Source organism: Propithecus coquereli, unplaced genomic scaffold, assembly GCF_000956105.1.
Source record: "Propithecus coquereli isolate 6110/MARCELLA unplaced genomic scaffold, Pcoq_1.0 Scaffold223, whole genome shotgun sequence".
NCBI lineage: Eukaryota > Metazoa > Chordata > Mammalia > Primates > Indriidae > Propithecus > Propithecus coquereli.
Genome location: NW_012147523.1, coordinates 2,949,972 through 2,974,012, shown reverse-complemented (window position 1 = coordinate 2,974,012; position 24,041 = coordinate 2,949,972). Strand labels below are relative to the sequence as shown.

The 24,041-nt window shown below is 42.5% G+C and overlaps 1 protein-coding gene across 2 annotated transcripts in view; it reads left to right on the top strand.

The window, feature by feature from the left end:
* The window catches only part of PRKCB (protein kinase C, beta), a 298,743-nt gene that overhangs the window by 117,840 nt on the left and 156,862 nt on the right, over positions 1–24,041 (top strand). For both annotated transcript variants that reach the window (XM_012645016.1, XM_012645015.1), the window contains exon 3: positions 6,608–6,690. In XM_012645016.1, the coding sequence (XP_012500470.1) occupies positions 6,608–6,690 (83 nt within the window). The remainder of the gene's footprint in view (positions 1–6,607; positions 6,691–24,041) is intronic.

The following is a 24,041-nucleotide window of genomic DNA, read 5'->3' as shown; positions in this document are numbered from 1 at the left end:
GGGCTTATAGAGATGAGATATCAAGGAGGAATAACCAATCTCTGGGGATACCAGTTAAGGCTTTGTTGTAAAATTCCACATCCATGGGAAATCACAGACTATGGGAGCCAGGGGGCACGTACGGGAAGATGTGGCATCAAAGATGTTGCGAAGGAAGAAATCAGTGGGATTTAGCAACTGACTGAATGGCGGGGGTGAGGAAAGTGGGGGAGAGTTTCTTCAGGAACAGTGAGATGAATGACAAACACAAATGCATCTGCACCACTGAAGTTGAGAGTGTGGGCTCCAGAGGAAGACAAACCTGATTTCAAACACAAGCGTTGCCATCGACCAGCTGAACGACCTTGAGCTGATCACTTCACGCTGAGCATCAGTTGTCCCTGTCGACAGAATGAGGATCAGAGCACCTTCCCCGCAGGACTGTGAAGGGGCTCAGGTTAGAGCACGGTTACGAAAGCCCTTTGCAAACTCAAGTCGCGTGGCCATGCGAGTCACTCTCCTTAGTGCTAGCGAGGCCAGGTATTGGGTGGAGATGGTGACCAGACCTTTCTGTCTTCCATCGTGGGGACAGTTCAGGGAAGCATATGGGGACTAGGCAGAGTTCAATGCAGTTAAGCACGTGGGTCATCTTTGACCTGGGAGGGAAGAGTGCTCCTCCCCAGCCACTGCAGAGCAATATCTGCATACTGGTGGCTGCACCTCAAATGCCTCCACCAAGCACTTTGCATGTGTCATCTTATTTGAGCTTCACAAAAACCTTATAAGAGTAGGTACTACTATAAAACAAGGCTCAGAGAGGTATAGTAATTAGGTTAATGTCCTTCAGCTTCTAGGTGGTCAAATGAGGGTTCGAGCCAACTCCACTGATTCCAGAGACTTAGCCTGTAACTCCTGCAGATGATGGGACTTGAAGACTGGCTAATTTGCGGCCTTTTGAGGGAGACGAGAGCCTAGGAAAGTGCTGAAGGCTCTTCTCTCTCTTCTCCTACCACACATATCTGCAGCTAGTGCTAGAATTTCTATCCCAGATTGATAAGAATTTTAAGGACAAAGATTGCTTCCCAAGAATGTCAGTTTTCCACTTATAGACCCCAGTGAGAATTGGGTAAAAGAAGAGAATCAACTCCAAAGAGAAAAACACTTTTTTTTGATGACTTAATTTAGCCCTCTTTGGCATGCGAAGAATACATTTTATTGGTTAGAGTTGGGAGTTTGGGGGTGAGGTGCTCTGTGAAGCGGAGTTGAGATCTCAATGCTTTCCTAGGGCAGAAACTTCAGACAGGTCCCCTGGAAGTAGCCCCTGGGCTTTTCACTGTAGTCTACTCCTGGGATTAACCACGTTGTTTCTGATCCTTGGCTGGTATGTTGTTTTCTATTGCTGCTGTAATGCACTTAGTGGCCCAAAGGCACAAATTTATCTTACAGGTCTAGAGATCAAAACTCTGAAAATGGGTCCTCTGGGGCTAAAATCAAGATGTCCGCAGGGCTGCGTGCCTTCTGACGGCCCTAGAGGACAATCTGTTTCTTGCCTTTTCTAGCTTCTAGAGGCCACCCACATTCTTTGGCTTGTGTTTTTCCAGAAATGGCGTGACTCCAACCTCTGCTTCCATCCTCACATCTCATCCTCTGACTCTGCCTCTCCCACCTCCCTCTCATAAGGACACTTGTGATTATGTTGGGCCTGTCCAGATAAATTAGCATAATTCCCCACCTCAAGATCCTTAACTTAATCCCATCTGCCTTGTAAGGCAACATTTTCATAGGTTCTGGGGATTAGGACATGGACACCTTTGGTGGTTGTGGCAGTGGGGGGCGTTATTGTGCCTACACAGCTGGCAGGTGACCTTCATGTCCTTGCATGTCATAAGGGAGGGGTGAGATGGATAGAGCCTGGGATCTCTTTCTTGTTCTCTGCTGGAGCTGAGTAGCAATTTCCCCTTTTAAACAGGCCATGCGTGCATTCCCCTACCTGGCCTTCTGACATTTTCATTACTCACTCAAATGCCCCTGGGCATTTGAGTTTGAGACCCTGTTGTGCAGTCCTAATAAAGCACAGCTAGACACTGGGCTCAGAGGGCTGTAGGCTGCGGGCTTTCAACCTTGGCCGAGCAAGGGCTTATTGAATAAACCATGAAGCATCTAGGAATTCTTGGCACTTAGCGGGTACCTGTTTGAAAGTAGGACCTACTACATTTTTCAGCAGCTCAGTAAATGTTGCCTCATCTTTAAGAAAAGCTGGTTTTACCCTGAATTTGCCAAATAGAAATGAGGGGGTGTTTATTTGTATCACAAAATGATTTAGTTAGTTTCTTTAAATAGCCAGCCCTACTATTTTCTTTAAGGTGTTTTAGTTAATGGGAAATTTGATTTGCACAACTTTTCAGAAACACACTGTGTAAAGGAATTACCTGCACCAGAAGGTCATCAGCTTTCCAAAGTCTGTGCCCAGCGTCTCTGTGGAGCATGCTGGGGCATAGTCAAGTCACTGGCATATTGATTCCTCCTCAGTGGGGATAGATTATTTATTTCTGTGGCCAATTGGAAGGCTACCTAAAGCAGCCTTGTCCATGGTTGATTGACAAGTATCCCTGGTGGTGGAATGTGGAAGGACCAGCCAGGAGCTACATCTACCATGAAGTTGGTTGTGTTTTCTTCTTTTTCTATGACTGATGATATTCATTTTTTTGTTCATTCACTCACCATTTATTTACTGAATATCAATTATATACCAGGAATTGTGGTAGACACTAGGAAACAAGAGCCTGGCCCCCTATATCACCTCCAAAGGGGATAAGGATGAAAAAGATCATAACTGATATTTTGAATGTTTTGAAGAAAGGTTCTAGAATAAAGCAACTACTTGAAAATAGGATGGAAAAGCTTTCCTAAATAGTTCTGGGTCAAAGAAAGAGTTGAAACCATAGTAATAGGCCACTTAGAAACTTTAAACAACGATGACACTAAACATAAACCATAAGATGCAGCCAAAACTGTACTTAAAAGAAAGCCTTTTAGCCTTAAAATCTTTAAATTTTTAATGAAGAGGAGTGGAACGTAAATTAATTGAATAGTCAATTTAAGAAGCTTTAGAAAGAATAGTAGACAGTATTAGCAGACATTTGTTGAATACTCGTGATATGGTAGGCACAGTTCTGACCATAGCTTAACTCATTTCATGCTGACAACAGTACTGTGATATGGGTACTATTATCCCTGTCATTTTTCAGAGAGGAAACCGAAGCACAGAGCGATAAGGTAATGTATCTAAGGGTTTTTTTGTTTGTTTAAAACAACAAATATTTTATTTATTTATTTATTTATTTATTTATTTTTAAGTTTGCAAATGATGGAGGCAGGATTCGACCCTGGCCATCAGACTCCAGAGTTCATATTCCCAATCCATAGGTAATACACATGATAACACACATACAGATATGGAAGACCAAAAAAAGTTAAAGTAGCAATTAATAAAGTAGAACAAAACCCACTAGAATTGATAAATGTATCCATGATCTGCTTCTTTAACATGATAGAAGAATGAAATAGACAACAAAGAAGACAAACTTCTGGAAGAAATAATGAGAGACTACCTAACAATACATTATGAGGACAGAATGAGAAAAGGTGTAGTATCATCCCAGATAAGAGGGTAAAATTTAAGCACATTGCGAAGAATCCTTCTTACATTTTTAAGGAAAATATAAATTCCAAAAGTTAGTTTGAGAAGAGGTGGAAAACTTTCCTGTGTGCTTGGAATGTAGACAGTGGGGGAGAGGTAAGCTGGGAGCGCTCAGGAATGGGATGGTGCTGTCGTCCCTTTTATTTCATGAGGTTCTGAAAGTCTAGATTTGGGAATATGATAAGGAGAAAAGAGAGGCCTATAAGTCAGCAAGGAGAAAATAGAAATATTATTATTTGGGATAGTATGGTTCTCTATCTGGAAAGCTCAAAGGAAGCAACTGGAAACCCACATATACTATTATGAGTTCAAAATGCTTGCAAAATAAATGTGCTGAAAATCTATTGCTTTCCTATTTTTAAACAATTACCAGTTGGGAAACAAAATGGAAAAAAAATGTCAAATTTACAATAGCATTTAAAAAGAATCCCTCAGGCAATACTAAATGCAAAATCTGTAGGACTCATATTGACAAAATAAGATTTCAACAAGGGGGACAGTCAATGCCTGGTGGAAAGTGTCGATTGCCGTGAAAGTGTCGATTATCTTGAATTTGATTTCTGAATTTAAAGACAATTTCAACAAAGTCCCAGTCATTTTTTGGAGGGTGGGGATGGACTGAATATAATTTCAATGAAGATTCCATTGGTATTTTTAAAATCTTGTAAACTGATTCTGAAGTTTGCTTGGAAGAATAAACATGCAGTGATAGCCAAGAAAATGTTGAAAATAAGAATAATGAGGGAGGACTTGCCCTGCCAAGATATAACATATTATAAAGCAACTATAATTAAAACCCATATTGCTGTGCTACAAGACAGATCAATGGAACAGAATAGAAGGCCCGAAGACAGACCCCAGTGTCTATAATTATTGAACATATAATAAGGCTGGCATTTGAAATCAGTGGGGAAGGGATGAATTATTCAATAAGGGATGCTGGGACAATTGGTTACCTATTTGGAAAACAGGAATTAGAGTCTCATTTCTCATCAGATTCCAAGGAATTATAGATGATTAAAGAGTTTAAAGCAGAAATGATGCCATATAAAAGTACAAGTAAACCCATAGAATAATATTTATATGACCTTGGGGCATGAAGAAGCCTTTTTGAGGTATAGGTAGATTAATTTTTTGGTCCAATTTTTCCTTTTAGTGGTTTGAAAGTTATATGTGGTATTTCTATTCTTATTTTTAATCTTAATTGTTAATATGTGTATTTAAACTTATAATGTCTTGTATGCAGTTTCTCAATGTCTATAATCTCAAGGGATGTAAGACTCAGCACATTTCAATTTTATAGCCCTCCTTCTTACCCTGTCAATCAATCAATCAATCAATAAAGTGGACAGATTAGTATAATAAATCCTCATGTGTCCATCACCCACGTTCAATAATGACCCATTATGATCAATTTTTTTCCATCTATAACCCTCCCCTTTTTCTCCCTTCCTTGGCATATTGAATTATTTTATCCATAAAGATCTTAAGATGTATCCTCCCAGATGAAGATTCTATAACAAAAAATAACCACAATACCATTATCACATCAAAAAATTTTAATTCCCTAATATCAATAGCAGTAATTTCCTAATAGCCCCCAAAAATGAGTATATCCATTTCCCTGATTGTCTCGCAATTTTTTAAACTATTGAGTTATTCAAATTGGGATCCAAATAAGGTCTACATGTTGCATTTAGTTGATATGTTTCTTAAATCCCTCTGCAAATATAAGTTTATCCTCTTATTTTCTCTCCCCTTTTTTTTCTCTCTTGTAGTTTATTTGTTGAAGAAACCATATTGGTTGCTTTGTAGTTTTCTACGTTCTGGGTATTTTGGGAGGCATCGTGTGTTTTTTGCTGATTGCCTCCCTGTGATGTTGTTAAATATGTTCCTTATTACTTGTATTTTCCGTAAATCTGTAGTTGTATCAAGAGACTTGGAACAGATTGGATTATTTGGCAAGAGTACTTCATAGGTGGGGTGTGAGCTTTCATCGGGGTAGGTGGTATCTTTCTGTGATATTAGCAGCTACTGATGACTGTAACCTAAACCATTATATCTCTAGGGGTAGCCTTGCAGTTTCCTGTTCTATTTTCATTTACTGCCCATCCACTTTAGAACGGTTCTGAGCTGGACCCTAAAACATGGCACCCATCCTCCAGAAACCCACAGTGTAGAGGTTATAAATGAAGATTTGAACAATAAAACTGTAAAGGAAGATTTGAACCAAAAAATTAGTTTTATTTTGTGTTTATTCCTTGACTGTCTCCCCCGCCAACTGATATAATTCCCCAAATCGTGGAGCTGTATCATAGATGCATTTAACTCACACAAATTCAAATATATGTATATATGTATTTGGTTGCAAACCACTAAGGTAACAATGCAAACATGGCAGCCCATTTCTTCCATTCTTCCTCTTAATTGACATTGCTTCTGGTGAGACAGAGTCACGAGTCTTCCATCCCTGCTCACTGTTTCTCCATGCCCTTCATAGTACGCACATCTCTCAAAGTGTGATTCCAGAGTTTAAAGATAATGTATTTCTTACGCATTATGGACTTAAACACAAGCCAACTACTTCATCTGGCGCGTGATCTAAGAAAGAGCATTCTGTTCCAAAATCAATAGAAGACCAGGCACTTTAAGGAATCTTCAAGAGAGTGTAATTTTGAGCATATGGGATCTTTTGAACCCCTGCTAACTTTAGAAGTTTAACTCCTGTGTGAGATGCAACATCCGTGTGCCCAAGAGTTCAACTTCAACAAAGGACAAGATGCAAAAGCTGAAGTTATTGTTTCTTATGGTATAAAGCTTTTCCTTGTTGGTGAAGCCCGGGTTAATGATCTCTTCCTCCCTTTCTCTCTCTTCCTCTTCTCCACTTTCCTTCTTCCCTTCCTCCCACCCTTATTTTCTCTTTTGCAGTTTGCTGCTTTGTTGTGCACAAGCGGTGCCATGAATTTGTCACATTCTCCTGCCCTGGCGCTGACAAGGGCCCAGCCTCTGATGTAAGTAATGGGCATTGGCCACTTTTCTCTGTTGACAGTCAATGCATCCTTCGGGTAAATGTGAGCGAGCACGCTTAGACAAACAGGTGCGGATGTTAATGCATGTGGTGGACCTTGTAGGCTTTGAGACAGTTTTCCTTTTAGTGAAAAAACGTTTTGAAAGGGGATGTGGCTGGACAGGAAACCAGCTAGCTCCCCTACTATGATTTTGCTAAATATCTTCACCTTGACGTTTGGGGCGTGGGGAGTGATAGACAGGAGCTTATCTGTTAGTGCAACTGTGAAAAGGTAGTTTTGGCGGTACTTTACCATGGACCGTACAGCTCTTTGTTAGGGAGTTCTTAATATCAGGGCCCAAGAATTAGGGGGAAATGAGTTTATCCTCACTACTATACATCCCAAAGTATGATACTGCTGGTGAGACAAGAGATACTTGTGGGTAAAATAGGCAAATGATTTTTGTATTAATCATTATGAATTTATTTGAAGATGGATTGGAAAAACATACCTAATAGCAGTTTTGCATTTATGGTAGAAATACAGAATTTCCCACTTAAGTAAAAGATATTTAGGTTAAACAAAAGACAAATTGATTTAAGGAAAATATTAAGTGAATGACAGTATGGATGTTATAAGGATATGGCAAAAGTTTTGGTACAATTTTCTCTCAAGTTTGGGGCACATTGTTGACTGTCTACGCAACAGCCATTCACAGCCCTCATCCTCTTCTCTTCTTCTGGCAGAGGCCACATCTCATGCCAGAAGCTGAAAATGCCTGACACATGCTTTTCCAGGCTTTCTTGTAGCTCGTGAATGAGCATGTGACCTAATCCTGCTAATGGGCCCTGCAGAGAGGACTGAAGAAGGCTTCTAGGAAAGATTTTCCTTTCTGACCAGAAAGAGACATCCCTTCCTTTGTCCTCTTGGGAATTTTTGTTGTGCATGTAATACTTGGAGTTGTGGCAGCCCTTTTGGGTCAATGAGGGAGACACTGCTGACATCCTGAGCATGGCAGAGTGGAAAAGCTGAAGGAACCTGAGTCATTGATGACGCTAATGAGCTGGAGCCAACACTGAGTCCTCTTATCCCCAAACTGGATAGGTGAGATAAGAAGCTCTTCTTGGTAAAGTCTCATTGTTTGGGGCATTCTTTTACAGGCAGCTGAAGCTGTCCTAGGCGATGGGACTTTCTACCGTGCATAGGCTTTCATCGCTCAGTAATGAACTGCGTTTGGCTCACCCCATACGCAGGCATCACCCCTTGTTCTCTTCCTTTGTTCCTGCTTTGGTTCACCTTCCTGGAATTTTCCCCATTGATTATGTCTCCATTACTGGTCCTGCTACCCACTTAGACGTGACAGCTGATTTCAGCTTGCCCGAAGTGAGTAGTGACAACCTTTGTCACTGAGTTTCTTTGAGTCCTTGTACAAGTGGTCATCTGCCATTTTGGCACAAATTGGGGCGGGGGGGTAGGGAGGGAACATATCTGTTGCCATAGCAACACAAACACTCTAGGTTGGAAAATGTGGTACTCGAGTTAAGAACTCCAATAAACGTGGAACAACCAGATCCATGCAGGTCTGTTTGCAAAGACAAAGTTTGAGATGGTTTGTCATGTTCTCTCAGATCCCACACCCTGGCCCTTGTAGCACAATTTCTTCTCTCATCCCCAGAAAAACAGGCAGGGAACTTCTGAGGGACTTCCTGACTCCAGTATGCTTCTCTGAGTGTTCATGCGGACGGAGACTAGATAATGCAAGTTGCAGCCAAGAGGATAGTGTTTCCCATATTCTCTCTATGTCTGTTGAATTTTTCCGTTGCCTAAGACAGAAACTCAGCTCAAACTGGCTTATGTGAAAAGGGATATTTTTGGTCCCTGAAATTGAAAAGCCCTAAGGGCAGACCTGGCTTCAGGCACAGTGAATCAAAGTGCTTAAATAAGGTCCTTAGGAACCTTTTTCTCTATTTCTTGGCTTAGCCTTCCTCTGTGTTGTTTCATTTTCAGGAAGGCTCTTCTCCTATGGGAGCATGGTGGCTGCAGCACCTTTGATCCTCTGTCTTATGTCAGTGCTGCAGCCCCAGTGACAAGTGCTGCAGTCTCTTTGGACCATGGGTCACATGTAGCCAGGAGGATGGGTTATGCTGATTGGCTAGACCTGGTTATGTGCTGCTATAGTTTGAAGGTTTTGTCCCCCCACCAAATTCATATGTTGAAATCCCAACCCTCAAGGTGGTGGTATTAGAAGGTAGGATCTGTGGGGGGCAATCAGGTCATGGAGGTGGAGCCCTCATGAATGGGAATTAGTGCTCTTATAAAAAAGACCCCAGAGACAGCCCTCACCCCTTCCACCATGTGAGGTTACAGCAAGAAGACCATTGTCTGTGAGGAATTGGGCTCTCACCAGACACTGAATCTTGCCAGCACCTTGAACTTAGACTCCCCAGCTTCCAGAACTGTGAGAAATAAATTTGTTATTTAAAAGCCACCCAGGTTTTTTTTTTTTTAGACAGAGTCTCACTCTCTTGCCTGGGCTAGAGTGCCGTGGCATCATCCTAGCTCACAGCAACCTCAAACTCCTGTGCTCAAGTGATCCTCCTGTCTCAGCCTCCCAGGTAGCTGGGACTACAGACACGCGCCACCATGCCTGGCTAATTTTTTCTATTTTTAGTTGTTTGGCCAATTTCTTTCTATTTTTAGTAGAGACGGGGTCTCGCTCTTGCTCAGGCTGGTCTTGAACTCCTGAGCTCAAACGATCCTTCCACCTTGGCCTCCCAGAGTGCTAGGATTACAGGTGTGAGCCACCATGCCCAGCCTGCCACCCAGCTTTTGATATTTTGCTATAGCATCCCAAATGGACTAAGACAGAAAATTTTGGTACCAAAAGTGGTTTTAGAAGAAAAGAATGTTAAGGATGAGTTTTCTGACTTGGTTCTGCGGATTCTGGAATTGGCTCTCTAATTGACTATATTTAAAATGCTAATGACCCTATTTCTAGTAGTAAAGAGCACTGATAGTCCGTGGCATGAACTGTTTATAGAGATATACAAAACATTTGCATTGGATACTCCTAATCAGCCACTTATAAAAAGCAGGGAGCTACATGACTCTGTATATGATGCTGAAACATTTTTGGAAAACTAAGGAATGTAATGACATTTTCTGCTTGCTCCTAACATCTCCGGACAAAGTGGTGGAGGAAAAGGATGAGCTCAGGGATTTGAATTCCCACCTCAAGCACTGCCTAAATGATCTAAGGGCTTCTAGGTGTGCCCTGAAAGAAAGCCTTTTAGCCTGTAGCTGCATGGCTGAAATTTCTGAAAATCAGATGCACAGTCTCATCCTGCGATTGGCTAAATTACAATGCACATTGAACTCCCAGCCTCACAGTGTGTCTCCTGTTAAAGCAAGGACATTGATGGGGAAAGAATGGGATCGTGTAAGTTGGGAAGATTCTGATGAATACTCTGAAGCTGGGAACACTGATCCCCTAAATTCTGATGAGTCTTCCTTGCTGGTGGAAGTGGCCTCCCTACCTCCAGCAAAAGTGGCATCCCCAAACATGGTGGTATAGGCCGTTCCACCTGGGTTGCATTGCTCGAGGAAACAGTAACAGCCTCCCCTGGGGCAGGTGCCAGGCAAGACAATGCTGACTCCAGACCCACCTCCACTACCCCTTTTTGCTTCTAGACTTATCACTAGACTGAAGTCCCAGCAGGCCCCTAAAGGCACAATACAAAGTGTGACCCATGAGAAGGTACACTGCACTACAAAAGAACTACTTGAGTTTTCTAATTTATGCAAGCAGCCATCTAGGGAACATGGGTAGGAATGGATATTAAGGGGGTGGAATAATGGTGGAAGGAACATAAAGTTGAGTCAGGCTGAATTTATTGATGTAAGTTCACTAAGCAGAGATTCTGAATTTAATGTTTTAGCTTAGGGAGTTAGAAAGGGCACTGACAGTTTGGTTGGTTGGTTCAAACGTCAATCAAAAGATGGCCCACTATGAGTGAATTAGAAATGCCTGATCACCCCTGGTTTAATGTAGAGGAAGGGATTCAAAGACTTAGGGAGATTAGAATGTGGATTAGAGTGCATTTGTCGTTTAAGACATACTTACCCATGCTGGGAGGGGCCAGAAGACCCTTTCTTTCTTTATTTTGCCAATACTTTGAGAAATAAATTTGCAAGGGGAACCCCAGCATTCTGGAAGAGTTCTGTGATCACCCTTCTCTATGGCCATACCTTACGTGGGAACCATAGCCACTTAATTGGAAAACCTAAGTGCAATTGGGAATAATTGTATTCCAGGGTAAAAGGGGCCAATTGGTGGCACTCAGCCATGAGAGGAAGGTGGGCGTGGTTATAATGACAGACAGCTGAATTAAAACAACAATCGGAACAGCCTGACTTGTGCAGACCTCTGGTGCTGGCTAATCATGGTGTTCCTAGAAGGCAAATGGACAGGGAACCTACTGCATTCTTACTTGATATGTATAAGCAGAAAAGTTCTAGGTCAAGTGAACAAAAGTCTAACTCAAATCATGAAAACAGAGAGTCACAGCCCCTCAATCCATACCCAGACTTGAGCCAGTTTATAGATCCAGACTTCCTTGAATGAATGAAAAGGAGGCTGAGTCTCCTTGAGAAAGTGATTGTACTACTCAAAATATGTACTATTAATCTTTCTCCCAGCCTTCTCCAGAGGGACCTACTGTCTTGTACCTGGTATGTAGCTCTGTTGTATCAAATGCCTTTTTCTCCATCTCTGTCCATAAGACCCACCAGAAGCAGTTTGCTTTCAGCTGGCAAGGCCAGCAATACACCTTCACTGTCCTACCTCAGGGGTATGTCAGCTCCACAGCCCTGTGCCGTAATTTAGTTCAAAGGCATCTTGATCACGTTTTTCTTCCACAAGATATCACACTGGCCCGTTGTGTTGACAACATTATGCTGATTGGTCCTAGTGAACAAGAAGTAGCAACTACTCTAGACTTATTGGTAAGACATTTGTATGTCAGAGCATGGGAAATAAATCTGACTAAAATTCAGAGGCCTTCTACCTCAGTGAAATTTCTAGGGGTCATTGGTGTGCGGCATGTCGAGCTATGCCTTCTAAGGTGAAGGATAAGTTGTTGCATCTAGCTTCTACAACTAGGAAAGAGACACGTTGCCTAATGGACCTATTTGGATTTTGGAGGCAACATATTCCTCATTTGGGTGTGTTATCCGGCCCCTTTAGAAAGTGACCCAAAAAGCTGCTGGTTTTGAGTGTGGCCCAGAACAGCAGAAGGCTCTACAACAGGTCCGGGCTGCTGTGCAAGCTGGGCTGCCACTTGGCCATGTGATCCAGCAAATCAGTGGTGCTTGTGTCAGTGACTGAAGTGACGTGAGTGAGTGAAGTGAGTTCTTTGATCAGTTCAATCCATGGCTATAGCCAATGGTTTGGCTGGATGGGTAGGGACTTGGAGGGAACATGATTGGAAAATTGGTGACAAAGAAATCTGGGGATGAGGTATGTTGATAGACCTCTCTGAATGGGCAAAAAACATGAAGATATTTGTGTCACATGTGAACGCCCACCAAAGGGGGACCTCAGCAGAGGAGGACTTCAATAATCAGGTGGATAGGAGGACCCATTCTGTGGATATCTGTCAGCCTCTTTTCCCAGCCACCCTGTCATCACCCAATGGGCTCATGAACAAATTGGCAGGGATGGAGGCTCTGCATGGGCTCAGCAACATGGGCTTCCATGCACCAAGGTCGACCTGGCTACAGCCACTGCTGAGTGCCCAATCTGCCAGCAGCAGGGACCAACACTGAGTTCCTGATATGGCACCATTTCTTGGGGTGATCAGCCAGCTACCTGGTGGCAGGTTGATTACATTGGACTGCTTCCATCATGGAAGAGGCAGCGTTTTCTCCTTACTAAAATGAACACTCTGGATACAGATTTGCCTTCCCTGCACACAATGCTTCTACAAAAACCACCATCCATGGACTTATAGCATGCCTTAACCATTGTCGTGGAATTCCACTTAACATTGCTTCTGATCAAAGAACTCACTTCACAGCAACAGAAGTGGGGCAATGGGCTCATGATCATGGAATTCACTGGTCTTACCATGTTCCTCATCATCCTGAAGCAGCTGGTTTGATGGAACAATCGAATGGACTTTTGAAGACTCAGTTACAGTGCCAGCTGGTAGCAATACCTCACAGTGATGGGCAGGGTTCTCCAGAAGGCTGTATATCCTCCTAATCAGTGTCCAGCATATGGTGCTGTTTCTCGGATGGCCAGGATTCATGGGTCCAGAAATCAAGAGGTGGAAATGGGAGTGACACCACTCATTATTTCCCCTGGTGACCCACTAGCAAAATCTTTGCTTTCTTTCCCCATGACTTTATGATCTGCCAGTATAGAGGTCTTAGTTCCAGAGGGAGGAATGCTTCCACCAGGAGATACGACCATGATGCTATTGAACTTGAAGTTAAGGCTGCTAGCAGGCCACTTTGGGCTCCTCCTGTCTCTGAGCAAGCAGGCCAAGAATGGAGTCACAAAGTCAACTAGGGTGACTGATCTGAACTACTGAGGGGAAATTGGACTACTACTCTACAATGGAGAAAAGGGAAAATATGTCTGGAATACAGGAGATCCCTTAAGGCTTCCCTTAGTATTACCATGACCTGTGATTAAGGTCAATGAAAAACTACAGCAACCCAATCCAGGCAAGACTATAAATGGCTCAGACTCTTTAGGAACAGAGGTTTGGGTCACTCTGCCAGGTGAAGAGAACCACCACAGCTGAGGCGCTTGCTGAAGGCAACAGAGATACACAAGGGTTAGTAGAAGGTGGTTTTAAGTATCAGCTACAACCATGTGACCAGTTACAGAAACAAGGGCTGTCACTGTCATGAGTAGTTCCTCCTTATTTTGTTATGAATGTATTTGTGTGTATATATACATATATTATGCAATATATTTTGTTTTCTTTCCTCTCTTAGTTCTTTATCATGTAACATATGTTTTGACTTATATCCAAGTATACATATTATTAATTTTTCATCTTAGTATTTAAGTCACAGGATCTCAGTAGAAGAGTTATCAACACTTAAGGACTGTACCTCCTTTCCTGGGGAAGGGATTATTGCATTTTCAGTTGCACAGAGTCTAGTTCTGTAATGTCAGGTGGAATTATGACTTTGTTATTCTTTATTTAGATATTAAATGTGGTTTAAGGGCATGTGTATGGGTGCCAAGTTGAGAAAGGGGGGACTCATGATGGTTAATTTTATGTGTCAACTTGATTGAGCTAAGGGATGCCCAGATAGCTGGTAAAACATTATTTCTGGGTGTGTCTGTAAGGGTGTTTCCAGAAGAAATTAGCATTTGAATCAATAGAGTAAAAACATTGCCCTCACCAATAGAGTGGGCATCATCTGATCTGTTGAGGGCCCAAATAGAACAAAAAGGCAGAGGAAGGGTGAATTTGGTTTCTCTGTTTCTGCTGGGACATTCATCTTTTCCCAGTTTCCAGGCCTTTGGACTCAGACCAGGACTTACAGCACTGGCACTCCTGATTCTCAGGCCTTTGGACTAAGACTTTGGACTGAATTATGCTACAGGCTTTCTTGGTTGTCTAGTTTGCAGATGGCAGATTGTGGGACTTCTCAGTCTCCATTATTGTGTGAACACAATTCACATTCACATCATGTCATCTATCTATCTATCTATCTATCTATCTATCTATCTATCTATCTATCTATATCTCCCATTGGTTCTGTTTCTCTGGAGAACCCTGACTAATACTTGTGCCTACTCCTGGAGATGAGGGTCTGTGTGCTCACCCTGTGCTTTGAGAATGAGGAAGAGGTGATTACGCAGAGGAAAACTGAGAAGCAGTATTGTGTACTGAGTAAAATCAGATGATGGAGCCAGCCTTCCTAGGCTCAAATCTATGTGACCTTGGGCAAATTATTTAACTCTCTTTGTGCCTTAGATTCCTCAGCTGAAAAAGGGGTAAAATAATAGTCTGTCCCTACCTTGTAGCACCGTTTTGAGTATCAAATACATAAATATCCATAACAACACTTAGGACAGTGTCTGGTACATAACAAGAGCTATATATTAATATGTGACGATGATGATGACAGTGATAATGAATAACAGTGGGAAGGCAGCAAGGACAGATATCTTGTCAGACAGACCAAGAAAGTCTGAAGAATGGACAGGTTCTCTGCCTGTCACCTGGCAGTCCTTCCTAGAAGAGTGTAGGCTCCATAAGTGGTATGAGACCCCTCTCTGTATGAATGAAGGAGTGCAGCCAGTCATTGTCTTGGGCATGGGAAGAGCAGGAAGCACTCTCTGCAGCCAGCATGCATAGGATTTGGCAGCCTACCTGAAATGATTCTATCTCTGGATATAGTTCCAAGAAGGTCAGTTGGCACCAAGGATGATGAATTGGTCCAGACTCCTGAACCGGAGTGACTTAGTTCATTGACCTTTTTCTTCCCGTGGTTAGAGGCATGATTAAAGACCTGGCCACACCTGCTTGCCCACCTGTCCAGGCTCTCTTTTAGCTGCCCCTGATACTCATGAAGGTATGGAGGGGTGCCCTCTCCTCTTGTGTGACCTTGGAGAAACTGGTGTGCAGCAAACTCATGGAACAGAAATGCACAGGGTCCATCCATGAGAAAGGAATGTAGTGTGCTGGGCTTCGGCCTCTATTCTCTGCTATTCCAAGGCCGGTCTGAGCCAGGGCACACTCTGGAGATTAGTAGAGCTTTGTGCATTTGGCATCATTCTACAGATAGGTCCACATCATGGCATATTGAGGGAACTTTATGAACCAGGCGCTATCCCAGTGAATGTAGCTACTGACCCAGCCATGCAGTGCCAATGAGAATAAACAATATATATGGGCACTCACCACTGGAGGACCTCAAAATGTGGCAGAGTTCATGAATGTTACTTCTGGTCATCTATAGGCATCCCCCTGGTTCCAGGTCTCACTGGGTTGGAACCCCTCAATTCTTCTGTCTCTTGGATCTTCTTAGAGAGACCAGTGTCTGGCACTGCCATAAGCATTACATATGGGCATTATAGGTTACTCAGCCCTCAGAGTACTGACCACATACACAGCTTCCCGAGAGAGCTCAGCACAAGAAAGAGAGAAGTTATCTCTACAGGCTGGGACTAGAGTGAGTCAAGTGAGGTATTTGCCTTGGACACAGAGTTTAAGAGGTTATTGTTTTATGTCTGTGGGTATCTGGTTGGTTGGCTGGTGGCTGGATGATCTAGGATGGCTCTACTTACATGACTAGCAGTGAGCAGGTTCTTGGCCTGGGAGCTTTGGTTCTCTTCCATGTGGCCTCATCCTCCATCCAGCTGGCTAGCTCTGACTTGTTCATGTGGTGGTTTCAGGGCTCCGGAAAGAGCAAGGGAGTGTCATAATGCTCTCTGGCATAAGAGACGTGTGCATCATTGCATCGCTAGCAAACACAATGCATAAGCTTGGGCATCGTGTTTGCTAATGTCCCACTGGACAAAGCTAATCCCATGGCCAAGCCCAGATTCAAGTGGTAGAGAAATAGATTCCACTGCTTCATTGGAGAAAAAGATTCTATGGTTAATCTGCTACAGATCCTGTTAACCCACAGGGCTATGGCAGAACAGAACTCCTGGACTTCATCAAAAGCTGCAGGTCTTAGTGCAGTTCAGAGAGTCATAGATGGCCTCATGAAAAGAATGCACCTCATGCATTCCCTGTCTCAGGTCCCCAGCAGCCTTAGCCACCTCTAGCTGCAAATGGGTAGTGTGGCAGTTTATTGATTATGTCAATGGTAGTTAAGAGTGTAGACTCTGAAATCAGACATATCTGAATTTGGGTTCTGATTCTGCCCAGATACTCATTAGAAAAACCTGGGCATGCCATTTGACTTTTCTATGCCTTAGTTTTCTTATCTATGGATCAGGTTGTTATTAGTACCAACCACATAGGTTTAAAGAATAATTCAAAAAATATTTTAAATGAAAAAGAGTTAACAGGCAAACAAAAGACAAATGGAGTAACAGCAGAAGGATTACAAAACCTTTGCATGAAAGTGCTTGGCACAGTGTACAGTAAGCCTTTGAGACATGTAGCTAAGGGCACTTCCATTGTTCCACCCATTGCCCTAATCAAGAATATACTGATAATTCTCTCCATTTCTCCACCCAGAGCATGCCCTTATGAGGTAATTACTGTTTCTATTTCCATTACTTCACACAAAACCTCAAATTCTGTGATGCAATGCTGAGAAAAGAACTTGGACTTTGGAGGCAGAAAGACTTGGTGTCAAATTCCACCTCTGCCATGTATTGCTCCAGTGACCTTGGGGAAATAATTTGAGTTCTGTGATCCTTACTTTCTGTCTTTAAAATGGGGAACAAAATACCTAAATCATAGTGATTTTGTGAGTATTCAGTGAGAAACTGCTTGAACCACACCTAGATTGGTGTCTGGCACAAGGAAGGCACTCAATACATGGTTTTCAAATTATTATTAATATCTAGAGGAGCCTCTCTTGCTCAAGAAGGGGCACAGGTGTAAAGGAATAAAGCTGATAATAATAGCTAACTTTATTGAACAGGGGCTCTGTGCCAGGCAGTACAAAAGGACTCTTTGGCTGGTTTGTCTAAAGATATTTTCATTAACATTTTATGGTTTCAGAAATGATTTCTTATCATTTATGGTCAAGGTACTGAATAAAACCCATTGTTATTCCCTGGGCCCTGCTAATTCCATCACTAAATCAGGTCCGTTAAAAGCGGTAGGCACTAATGTTGAGAGAATCCTTTTGATCAAGTCTCACTTTATGAAGAAATATGTTAAAGATGATAAACTTTGTTAAAGGTGAAGATTTAAAAAAAGGGAAATAAAAGCATTAAAATATGTTGTATTTATACATTAAAATGTATATAAATAGATGCTAATGTGTTTGAAAATCTGGCTAAAATGGACGATTTTCTCATAAACTTGAAATTGCCAATTTTAAGGCTACTTGGTGGGGGAGGCTGAGGTGGGAGAATCGCTTGAGCCCAGGAGTTTGAATCCAGCCTGGCCAATGTAGCAAGACCCCCATCTCTAGTAAATACATAAATAAACACATTACCAGTTTTGTCTAAAGAAGAAATTGAAAGCCAGAATAGGCAAATGACCAAGAAAGAAATGAAAACATTGTCCGAAATCCTTTCTTCTCCCAAAGCTCCAGGCTAATAGGCTTGATGGGTAAATTATTTTAAAAGTTAGAGGAATGAAGGATTTCTGTTTATTTGAAACTGTACCAGACTACATAGAAAAAGTAAAGCTTTGCAGTTTTTTTTTAACTGAAAGTGAGAAATCCAACTCAAATTGGCAATAGAAAAAGAGAGTCAATTGGCTTATGGGAAGGACATTAGAAATAGAATAAGAGACTCAAGGGTAAGAGCCTCAAAGGTTGGAATTGAAGCTTAAATACTTGCAAAATGCTTTTTCATTTTCTGCTGTATCAGTTATTTTTTGCTGTGCAACAAACCATGCCAAAGTTTAGAGGTTTAAATCAACAATTATTTATTATTTCTCATGATTCTGTGGGTTACTTGGGTGGTTCTTCTGATCTGGGTTTATTCAGCTGATCTCTGCTGGGTTCTCGCATGTGTCTTGGGCAGCTAGGGACTTAGCTAGTGCTGGATGACCTTGGACAGCCCCCCTAACATGACAATGTTTGGCAGGCTGCTCATCTGGGCTTTTCATTTCCCCTCCACATGGCTTCTTTCCTCCAGTAGGCTAGCTTAGTCTCAGGGTTCCAGGCACCACAAGAGAACATAGATGTTTTGAAAGCCTGTGTTTGTGTCACACTGGTTATGGCCAAGACCAGGTTCAGGGGTGAGAAATAGACTTCGACCTGTGGATGGGAAGAGTGGCAAAGTCACACCTCAAAGGAGCATCCAGGGATGCGTGGAATTTGTGGCCAGTTTGCAGTCTACCACACTGGCCCTCATCTGCTGTGCCAGCTGCCTTGTCTGCCCTTGTAATCTTCTCTGCTTTTTCCCTGAGAGACTCACCTGTAAGGACTGCTTCCTTACCCTCTGACTTCTGGTGGGGCTCAGCTGGGGGGACTAGTAGGAGATTGGGGATGTGGCTGGGGTAAGCCCAGGGCATTTATCAAGGGTCATCTTGGCTCTATCGTTTGACTGTAGTTTCCTGCTCCTCTGAGCAGGAGACCATTCTCCTAAGTGAAGTATCCCAAGATTGAGAAAACAAACACCACATGCACTCATCATTAAATTGGAACTAACCGATGAGCACACATGTGCACAGAGGGAAGGAAAATTCCGTGGAAATAAAGCTGAGGGGAAGGGGAAGAAGGAATGGGCAAAAACTTACATAATGGGTACAATTAACACTATTTGGGTGATGAGCACACCTAAGCCACAACTCAAGCATTACAAAAGTGATCCATGTAACCAAAAACATTTGTACCCCCTTAATATTTTTAAATAAAAAAAATTTGAAAATGACCCAAGTGACCATCAATTAGGGTTTATGTAAGTAACATGTATTACATCCATATGATGGAGTGCTGCGTAGTGTCACAATGTCTGGGGTGATAGAAATGTTCTAGATCTTGATTGAAATGATGCCTATACTGGTGTACGCATTTTTCAAAAATCATCTAACTGTATGCTTAACATCTGCACATTACTGTATATAAATTGTACTTTAATAAAACAGAGTAATTAAAATGTTATTGGCCTGGGAATATAGTCATTATATATTGCTAAATGAATTATAATAAGGAGACAAAAACCACTAGGTCTGGTATGATATATCAAAAAAATTTAAAAATATATACACATGTAACAACTAAAGACCACATTTCCTAAACACATTTTAGTGTCTCATTCCAGCTCTGTTGCCTGCGTAGCTCTGAAGATCACTTCGGAATATTCCGGAGCTGGCTTCTCCAGCTTTTATTTGTTTTTGGTGCTACTTCACCTCTAGTGCAGACTCAGACTTCCCACTTAGTTCAGTGAAGACCAAACTTCAGTGAAGGTCCAGGGATACCAGAAGGTCTGCAGAGAGAGAGTTACTTACAGCTGCTTCTGGATGTGGTTATTCTTGAGGTCCTCCATCTGCTGGGAGCCATCTTAGTTTCTGAAATGAGAACCTTCAGGTTCTGATAAGATTCTGGCCCCTCATAACCCTTGACTTCAATTCAATTTTGGCCCCAGAGAAGGAAGAGAAGTCCTAGCTCTGCCAGGCCAAGGCCCCGCCCACTTCCTGCCTCCTCATGAATGTCAGTAAGACCATCTCTGTCTTCACCCCTCCTACATGGTATCGTCCAGTCTTGTGGCTCAGATAAAGCAACATAACAGTCGCCTGCACTCTTCTCAAAGCCTGGGTTGTTCAGTCTTACAAGTGAGGACACCCACAGTTAACTTGTGATAATGATGTTCCAGGCCTCTCTAGCTCCTTCCAGGAGATGAAGCAACAATTAGGGTTGAGCATCTCTCTTGGCATCACCATCACTTGGACCAAAAGACCATCTGCATCTCTCAATGATAAATGTCAGGGGTAATTCAGTCTATAGTATGTGTATATCTCTTTCTCTCCCTCTGTCTCCCTCTCTCTCTCTCTTTCTCTCTCTGTCTCTCCCCCCCACTTCCTCTTTCTGTGCCCCTTCCTCCCTCCCTTATTTCCTCATTTATCTATTATCTATCTAAATCTGAAAGTGTATGATCCTGCTGAAATTACATTCTACTTACATAACACTGCAGTCTACAGCTTCTGCATTCACAACAAAAGTGCTCAGTAACAAGGGTGTGTGATACCAAGTGCCAAAAGGATGCCTTAGGAAGGAGCTGGAGATACCCTGAGGATTGGCCTGTCTAGCTTGGAGTTTGTGCTGTCATCAAATATCCAAAGAGCTCATGTATATTTTTTTGTGTGGCTCCAAAGGACAGAATTAGGGCTGAGGACCATTTGTGCAGACTGGGGAAAAACAGCCTCTACTGACCAACTGGTTGCTATTTAATATATAATGGTATTAGCTCCCAGTCCCAGTAGAACAAAAATCAATTGCCAGGCATGCTGCAGAGGAAATATCTCTGGTAGATGTGGGTTTCTACCACATTGGTGGTTCTACTAGTTAGTGTTGTTTGGTTACATGCAACAGAAACTGTCTTTGGTTAACTGAAGTTAGAAAGGAATTCATTGGAAAGGATATGATGTACTTCAGAGAACTGAAAGAAAACTTGAACAACCAGACCAGCTCTGAGTTTGGTTCTTGTATTATTTTGGCCTTAAATTCAAATTCCAAAAGGAGAGAGATTATTCGGCCAAGCTCAATTTACCTAACCAACCCTGGGTTGGCCTTTTAAGGTGTTCCCTCCGAGACTAAACACAGTGAGGGTGAGATGGATGGCTTTTTAAATGAGAATTGAGGCACTGCTATAGAAAAAAAGGAAGCATAGATGTTAGGCAAATCAAAATAACATATGTCCACTAAATTTCTAAATGCTACTTTGCAGATTACAGACAGATTGGATGCCTAAGGATTACTCGGGTAGCCTGCTAAAAACAGGCTTCACTTGAAGAGATACAGATACAGGCCCAGGAATCTGTATTTGAAAAAGTTCTTCAGGTGATTCTGATGATGGATAGCTGGGTTTGGAAGCCACTGTAAGGCAATATTGTATGTGGCTCTGAAGCCAGAATGATTGAGTTTGAATTCCAGGTTTGCCACTAACTAGCTCAATAATCTTGGGATAGTTAACCCAAGATTATTCAATTTTCTCATCTGTAAAAAGAGGATAAAATAGCACCTACCTTATAGGGTCCAGGTGAGAATTAAATGAGTTAGTCCATAATAAGAGCTTCATGCCATGCTGGACACATAGCACATGCTAATTAATATTATTGCCACCAGGGGTCCTTTCAAGTCTTAGATCGTGAGTTTCAAGAGCCCAGCCTTATTTTTGGCATGGCATGCATCTGTCTTGCAAAGGTAGCTCCCATGGGCTTGTTGGGGGAAGGGTCTAATAAAATGATGGTAATGTGATAAAATGCAATTCTTTTGACTGTCAAGTGAATTCTACACGATTTTTCTGCTCCCGTTTGCCGTCGGCTGGCGGCTTCTGCAATGCAGAGCCAGCCTGTGAAAGTCAGAATGAATTGCTGCTAAACAGCCCTTTGTCCCTCAATGTCACAAAGACACAGAGCTTCATGCTGTGGAGGAAAAAGCGAAGCCACGATGCTAGAAGTCCCAAGAACAGAAACCAGCTGTTTCTCCTGTGCACAAAGAGGAGAGTTGCTGGGACTTGAACGAGGCTGACTCGTCCTATCTCATAAATTATTTCAGCTTCTGTTGGCTTTGGGGCAGGATGAACTTCACAGCATGATAAAGACTATTTCCCAGAAGACCCGAGATTCTGGAGCCTGCAGGCCTGGGGGGGAAATGGAGAAATCAAAGGGCAGATGACCTCAGAGAGGGGCAGCCTGGAGGGATGTCAAAGGCCCCGGTTCTGGAGTTGAGACCTCATTTCTACTCTTCTTCCTGTCTCTGACTTTTTGTATTCTTGAGGGTTCCCCCACCTCCAGTGGTCTGAGATTCTAGAATTTCCAAGTATTCTTTTTCAAGAAATACTATGCATAGATATAATTCTGTTCTAAGCACTTTACATATAATAACTCTTTATTCTTCATTATACCCTGTGAGGTAGGTTATCATCATTATCATCCCATTTCACAGATGAGGAAACCAAGGCACTCAGAGACTAAGTGACTTGCCCAAGGTCACATGACCAGTGAGAGGTAGAGCCAAGACTCACACTTAGTCATTCTGGCCTCTGGGCCTATACTCTTTTTTTTTTTTTTTTTTTTTTTTGAGACAGAGTCTCACTCTGTTGCCCGGGCTAGAGTGCCATGGCATCAGCCTAGCTCACAGAAACCTCAAACTCTTGGGCTCAAGCAATCCTCCTGCCTTAGCCTCCCAAGTAGCTGGGACTACAGGCATGTGCCACCATGCCCGGCTAATTTTTTCTATATATTTTTAGTTGTTTGGCTAATTTCTTTCTTTTTTTTAGTAGAGATGGGGTCTCACTCTTGCTCAGGCTGGTCTCGAACTCCTGAGCTCGAATGATCTGCCTGCCTCGGCCTCCCAGAGTGCTGGGATTACAGGCATGGAGCCACCACACCTGGCCTGGGCCTATATTCTTTACCCAGTACCCCAAACTGCCTGGTAACCTCTGCCCTGTACACCTGGACAAACCTGACAGAAGCAGGTGACCCTTTCCTCTGAGAACTGCCTTTCCAGATAAGCACCCCCAAAGCTCTGTGACCCCACTGCCTCAGAGGGGTCCAGATGCATGTGGACATCTCTTCCAAGCTGGACAAGTCAGATCCCCTCTTCCAGGACTCTAGAATTTGGAATCAGAGGTGCAGGTTGTGGTCTAGGCTGGTCACAGAGGTTGGGAAAACTGTTTGTTCTACATGAGAAGTGTCCAGCTTGATGAATTCTCACACAGTGAACTTTCCTTTGTACTCAGAGCCCCAGAAGTCCTTTTGTGCTCCTTCTGATCCCTGTACCTCCCTCCCCATCCATCAAAATAACCACGACCAGGCCAGCAATAGTTTGGCCTGCTTTTTTCCCCAATCCTCTATTTTGTTCTGTTTAGTTTTGTTTTATATCTTATTTTATTTTGAACACTTAACATGAGATCTACCCTCTTAAATTAATTGTGCAGTATAATTACAGAATGTAGGTACAATGCTATATAGCAAATCTCCAGAGTTTATTCATCTTGCTTGACTGAAACTATATGTCTGTTGATTAGTAACTCCCGGTTTCCCCCTCCCTCCAGCCCCTAGTGACTGCCATTCTACTCTCTGATTCTATGAATTTGACTATGTTAGATACTTTATGTAAGTGGAGTCATGCAGTATTTGTCTTTCTGTGACTGGCTCATTTCGGTCTGTGTAATGTCCTCGAGGTTCGTCCGTGTTGCCTCATGTTGCAGAATTGTCTGCTTTTTTAAGGCTGAGTAGTATTCCACTGTATGTACAGACCACATTTTCTTATCCATTTGTTTGTCAATGGACGTTTAGGTTGTTTCCACATTTAGCTATTGTGAATAATGCTGCGATGAACGTGGAATTGTTAATATCTCTTTAATATCCTAATTTCAGTTCTTTTGGATAAATACTCAGAAGTAGGATTACCGAACCATATGGGAGTTCTATTTTTAATGTTTTGAGGAAGGTACAAATGGGCTATGGACTTGAATATGCATTTGCCCAAAGAAGATGTACAGGTAGCCACCGGGTATA